This window comes from Salmo salar, chromosome 12 (genome assembly GCF_965601325.2).
Source record: "Salmo salar chromosome 12, fSalSal1, whole genome shotgun sequence".
NCBI classification, from domain to species: domain Eukaryota; kingdom Metazoa; phylum Chordata; class Actinopteri; order Salmoniformes; family Salmonidae; genus Salmo; species Salmo salar.
Window position 1 is genome coordinate 71,085,504 of NC_138302.1, and position 6,493 is coordinate 71,091,996.

At 42.8% G+C, this 6,493-nt stretch overlaps 1 protein-coding gene across 1 annotated transcript; it reads right to left on the reverse strand.

Moving 5' to 3' along the window:
• Nucleotides 1-1,498: 1,498 nt before the first annotated feature.
• On the reverse strand, nucleotides 1,499-3,406 carry LOC106565620 (small nuclear ribonucleoprotein E). The gene is made up of 5 exons (XM_014132929.3): nucleotides 3,181-3,406; nucleotides 2,836-2,862; nucleotides 2,629-2,691; nucleotides 2,429-2,507; nucleotides 1,499-1,740 (listed from the first exon to the last, which is right to left on the reverse strand). The coding sequence occupies exons 1-5, from the start codon at nucleotides 3,232-3,234 to the stop codon at nucleotides 1,685-1,687; spliced, it is 279 nt and encodes a 92-aa protein (XP_013988404.1). The 5' UTR covers nucleotides 3,235-3,406; the 3' UTR covers nucleotides 1,499-1,684.
• Between the last annotated feature and the right edge of the window lie 3,087 nt (nucleotides 3,407-6,493).

Genomic DNA, 6,493 nt, shown 5'->3' on the forward strand with positions numbered 1-6,493 from the left:
TAGGTACCAAGCCACCCAGAGGTTGAAATAACAATCCCATTACAATACATCTGTACTGTATTGATGTGTATTTGAACTTTTTGAATAACATTTATTCATTGAGTTTTGATATAGGCCATTGACAGAGCAGAGGTTGAAAGAAATAACAACCACACAAGAGTCTGAGCCCCAAAACATGTTCAATGAAGGTGCTATGAATAGACAGGATATAGACCCACACCTTGCTGAGCCAAGCCAAGAGAGGGGTCAGGTGGCTAAGGAAGAGGTCTCTGGAGAGGGGGGGGTCTGACCCGGGCACTGTGTCCTTTGTCTGGAAGTGGGGAGACAGAGATGGATGAGAAGGGGAGTTGGCCCTAACACTCCTATGGAGGACTATGTATGTCATGTTATGTACGTTATGTATGAGTGTGTGTGTCTGGTAAAGCTTTTTATGGCAGAAAGGTCACCAAAATAATTTCAATTGGCTTACAACATAGAGAAATCCTCAAGTAAAACTTGTTTGCTTGAACTGCACCACTGTGACAGTCAACTGCCAACGTCTGTAGAGCCTCACTGTTCTCAGCCTGACTTAAGAATGTGTGGGAGGCGTGTGGCATTGAGTCAGCCCATTCCTCCCCTCATAGCACAAAGAGAGTCATCTGGCACTTGACAACGATGCCTGATGAGCGACGCATGTTGCCACAAGCTGTGGCACCCCTTCCTTTTAAGATGAGGCGCAGGGCTCCTGTCCTGTAAGGCGACACCTCGGCCCTCACTGCTGAAGCTCCTTGCCCCTTCTCCCACTTGTGAGCTCCCGTCTGTCCTCGGCTACTCGTTTCCATAACACTTCCTCCAGATAGCCAGCCGGCCTAGTGTTGTATGTTATTAATACGATTGTTAACTGCAAACTCAAGGCTGGCCTCGCTGACTCAGATCATCATGTTACAGGTATATTGTACCCAACAGTGAAATGGCCAATCCTGCTTTATATAATACGCTCTATTAATACCATATGAAATACTATGGCCACTTATGGTAAGATGTGTGGAAATGTTGATTGACGTAAATGGTACTCTACAGTCAGCACAGTCTAGTATCTGAAATGTTGCAGGCAATGTTTCCTAGATAAAAAAAAAAAATTCAGAGAAAACTATAGAATCACTGCTGAAAATATATCTACATCTCTCATGAGTTGCATAGTACACAGCACATATCGCCGTCTGGTGGATCCTCACAGTATTAACCCAAAGACCAGAAAAGTGGATGCCAGTACGATGGTCAATATTGCTTGCAAATAAAATGCATCTAGCAGCATGATTCAAATTAATTTGTAGCCAAATGAAACCAAGTAACACTCAAATTAGCAGTTTTCTATTTGTTGGCTTTTGCGATTCTCAGAAGGAATACAGGTCGACAGAATAAGTGATGCGTATATGATCCCTGCTCGCTTACTATGTTCCCTTTGGAATAAAGAGTAATTGTTTGTAAATAGATATTTCATCATTGAAATGAGAACCACTAAGAAACAAAACTACATTTATTTCAGAGGAGGAAACGTTGATAAAAGGAAAATGACATGACTCATGTCCCAAACACCATTGAGCTTCAACATTGTTTGCAAAAAAAATGAAAAACACTACAAAATAGAACGGGAAAAACATCCACAAGATCCACAAATCTGTCTGCTGGCTGTTGTCCTGTTGAGTTAAGTGGCAACACTCTGTAGCAAGGTGATGTTATCTCCTTTCAGCATGATCCTCCCTGAGAGAGACAGATGTAGGGAGGGATCGAGAGAGGCAGATAGACAGGTGATCAGTCTAGAGTAACTGACACTTCAGTAGTAGGAGACACTTGTTCAGACTGCTGACAAAGAAAAGATGACTAATCATAGACAATGAATGAGAAACTACAGACTTAGTCAACTGGAGTGGCCTTTATCAATTTGATGGCATTAGGCCACAAGAGTCATCTAGTTTGAAGTGTGTTTTTCTCCAAGGTGCTCCCCACAGGAAGAGGCATTTCCTTGTTTGTCCGTGTCTCTTTTCCTATCATGTCAGACAACGTTTTGGTAGCCTATCCTGTGCTCATTTTATATCTTACGCAAGCTAGCTTTTTGCAAGTCAGACAAATGTTCAAAAACACAACCTCGGTTTGGACCTCCACCCATGCAAAACATTTTAATTGGTTTAATAAGTGGCAACACATCACTAGTTTCCATCCAGCCATATATCACCCCTTTTTATTATCTTCCCAAGGAGAACTTCCCCAGGCTTTCAAACAGAATGTGAGAAGCCTGGGCCTCCGAGGCTAGTCACAGACAAACTGATATTGTGGAACGTGGACAATAGCCTGGAAGTCTTTTCACTGAAATGTGTATGAATCAACATGTAATACAGACAGACACTGAGAAATGTGAGGTAAGAAAGACAGAAAACAAACTCAGACTTACCCAGGGGCTTCCTGTTCTTGGTCTTCATGTGGACCTCCTCAGCATCATCCAGAACCAGGTTCATGTACTCATCAAAGCCCTGAGAGGGGGAGAGGTTTGTTGGTTTCAACTACACATCTAGGCATCAGCAGCCAAGATATAGTTTCAGGAGCCTTGGCCAAGTAGAATAAGGGAGGAAACAGTGGAGGAAGAGGACTTACGATGATGCAGCCCTCTATCCGCATGTTAACTTGTTCATACAGCCACACCTGTATCCGAGAACGCTGCAGCGAGAAGAGAGGCTTTGAATACATTTGCGAGATAGCCCGATAGGCAATGTATTATGAAAGTACGAGGTCTATTTACAACCATGAACATCAAATCATTTGACTGAAATGAATAAAATCATATAAAAATGCAATACTTACGTTCTGTAGATACCTGAAAATAAGGTTCTGGTGGACGGGGGGGTCAAGGAAACTCGACAAACATATTGCTTAACTGGCTGCACAGGTTTTTCTGGCCATTAGCAACATTAATATCTCAATAGTTTAAGTTAAGTTAGTTACATAAACGGCCATAGTGTTTCAGTTCCTGGCTGAAACACTAAGGTCCACGTGTATTAATAGCAACGGCTCATTAATGAGTAACTTAGCTAGCTACGTACCACTAGCTAGTTCTGATTACCCTGCTAACTTAGCTACAGCGAACCAGACACAAGCCAGAGCAAAATAGCAGGCTAACATTACAACACAATACTGATAAAAGGATACGATTGGCTGCACCATAACCTTCTGGACCTTCTGCCCTTGTCCTCTGTACGCCATCCTCCTTGTCGGTTTAACGCTTAGTTGTCTAAAAACCTTTTCTTTCAGCAAAACATTTCAGTCGCAATCCGACAGCGAAATTGAAATAATCACGTTGGGGTTCTCTTCAATGGCGCGCTGTGGGCCTTCCGCGTGCGCAAGCAGAGTGACTGAGCCGCAATGCTGCAGTGCCCCTATGGGCGGGAGGTAGTTACTGCAGATTCCCCCACAGACAGACAGACAGACAGACAGTACCTCTGACTGCACTGTGCAGTTCGGGACAGACAGACAGACAGACAGACAGACAGACAGACAGACAGACAGACAGACAGACAGACAGACAGACAGACAGACAGACAGACAGACAGACAGACAGACAGACAGACAGACAGACAGTACCTCTGACTGCACTGTGCAGTTCGGGGCAGGACTCAATGTGGGCGGAGTCAATCGTTTGACCCCGCGCACCTTTTTTGTCCATCTGAGGTTTGACAGTCACACACTGAATAAAAAAAACACACGTTTGTCCATCTGAGGTTTGACAGTCACACACTGAATTAAAAAAACACACGTTTGCGTAAGACACGTTGAATACAAACGTATTTAGAAATATTCTATAAAGTGGTACCGGCGGATGTGTTGTAACACTTTTTGCTTCATACTATATTTGAGACAAGCTACTGATATTGTGGCAGTGAACAACATAATTATGTCATGTACTGTTAAAATTGTGTTGATAAATATTATAACTTGATTATATTATTTCATTGAGCATATATATACGCACTGTTCCTACTTATCCTGATTTATAATGCTATTTATTTTCCTCATGAGAATGGAGACAGACTATACCATATAGACATACTGACAAGCTGAATGTGCTCTGTACATTAAGTTATACCAGCTTCAGTAAAGAGATCAGAGACTCGGGTGACTTCTACGTCATCTTTACTAAACAACACAATTAACACAACAGACAAAAACAAGGTTTGACCAGTCCTCAAAAATGGCTTCACTCCTGCTCCTCAACATTTCCTTGTTGTCAACTGCCTCCACATAGAACATCTCATAATCTCTGTAACTGGAACGAGAACATGAATGGTTCCTTGAAGAGAATATTTTCCTCTTCATCCAGGCCATCATACAACCGTAGTTCTTTAAGAGTTGTAATGTGGTCTTCCCCCTCCATCATACAACCGTAGTTCTTTAAGAGTTGTAATGTGGTCTTCCCCCTCCATCATACAACCGTAGTTCTTTAAGAGTTGTAATGTGGTCTTCCCCCTCCATCATACAACCGTAGTTCTTTAAGAGTTGTAATGTGGTCTTCCCCCTCCATCATACAACCGTAGTTCTTTAAGAGTTGTAATGCGTCTTCCCCCTCCATCATACAACCGTAGTTCTTTAAGAGTTGTAATGCGTCTTCCCCCTCCATCATACAACTGTAGTTCTTTAAGAGTTGTAATGTGGTCTTCCCCCTCCATCATACAACCGTAGTTCTTTAAGAGTTGTAATGTGGTCTTCCCCCTCCATCATACAACCGTAGTTCTTTAAGAGTTGTAATGTGGTCTTCCCCCTCCATCATACAACCGTAGTTCTTTAAGAGTTGTAATGTGGTCTTCCCCCTCCATCATACAACCGTAGTTCTTTAAGAGTTGTAATGTGGTCTTCCCCCTCCATCATACAACCGTAGTTCTTTAAGAGTTGTAATGTGGTCTTCCCCCTCCATCATACAACTGTAGTTCTTTAAGAGTTGTAATGCGGTTTTCCCCGTCCATCCCAGTTACACTTGGGAGGGAAACGGTGCCTTTAAATGTTAGGTGTTCGCACCACCTTGCTGCCATTAGGTACCGAGATGAGATCCTCAGACCCCTTGTGAGACCATATGCTGGTGCGGTTGGCCCTGGGTTCCTCCTAATGCAAGACAATGCTAGACCTAATGTGGCTGGAGTGTGTCAGCAGTTCCTGCAAGAGGAAGGTATTGATGCTATGGACTGGCCCGCCCGTTCCCCAGACCTGAATCCAATTGAGCACATCTGGGACATCATGTCTCGCTCCATCCACCAACGCCACGTTGCACCACAGACTGTCCAGGAGTTGGCGGATGCTTTAGTCCAGGTCTGGGAGGAGATCCCTCAGGAGACCGTCTGCCACCTCATCAGGAGCATGCCCAGGCGTTGTAGGGAGGTCATACAGGCACGTGGAGGCCACACACACTACTGAGCCTCATTTTGACTTGTTTTAAGGACATTACATCAAAGTTGGATCAGCCTGTAGTCTGTTTTTCCACTTTAATTTTGAGTGTGACTCCAAATCCAGACCTCCATGGGTTGATAAATTGGATTTCCATTGATTATTTTTGTGTGATTTTGTTGTCAGCACATTCAACTATGTAAAGAAAAAAGTATTTAATAAGATTATTTCATTCATTCAGATCTAGGATGTGTTATTTTAGTGTTCCCTTTATTTTTTTGAGCAGTGTATATTCAGGTCAGTCTGGCTACGGTGAAACAAGTGATTTTAAGAATGCAAAAGAAAAGTTTTTATAATGTTCAAGTCTTACGGCATGGGAAAGTTCTGCAGAACTAAGCACCACCATCGCCTAATGTGCTGCATGTTTTCCTTTGAAAAAGAAAATCACACAATCGGATGGGTATCCCAAAAAACATTATATCCACTAGTGATGAGAATTTCATAATTTATACATACCTCAGGGAAATCCCACTGTGCTTCCATTGCAATGTAGAGGGCGTACTGTAAGTTAGGAAAGAGTAGGTCATTAAGTTTGATAGTTATGATAACAACAACAATGATCATAGTAAATAATGATAATAATACCCCCCCAGGAATATATTTCAGGATGTAGGAGACATCCCCCCCAGGAATATATTTCAGGATGTAGAAGACATCCCCCCAGGAATATATTTCAGGATGTAGAAGACATCCCCCCCAGGAATATTTCAGGATGTAGAAGACATCCCCCCAGGAATTTATTTCAGGATGTAGAAGACATCCCCCCCAGGAATATATTTCAGGATGTAGGAGACATCCCCCCCAGGAATATATTTCAGAATGTAGAAGACATCCCCACCCGGAAAAAATGTCAGGATGTAGAAGACATCCCCCCCCAGGAATATATTTCAGGATGTAAAAGACATCCCCCCCCAGGAATATATTTCAGGATGTAGAAGACATCCCCCCCCCAGGAATATATTTCAGGATGTAGAAGACATCCCCCCAGGAATATATTTCAGGATGTAGGAGACATCCCCCCAGGAATATA

Coding starts and splice junctions, on each gene's coding strand:
- LOC106565620 (XM_014132929.3), bottom strand. CDS start 3,234: ATGGCGTACAGAGGACAAGGGCAGAAGGTCCAGAAGGTTATGGTGCAG. Junction 2,863..3,180: donor AGGTTATGGTGCAGCCAATC/GTATCCTTTTAT, acceptor CCCGTCCACCAG/AACCTTATTTTCAGGTATCT. Junction 2,692..2,835: donor TTTTCAGGTATCTACAGAAC/GTAAGTATTGCA, acceptor TTCTCGCTGCAG/CGTTCTCGGATACAGGTGTG.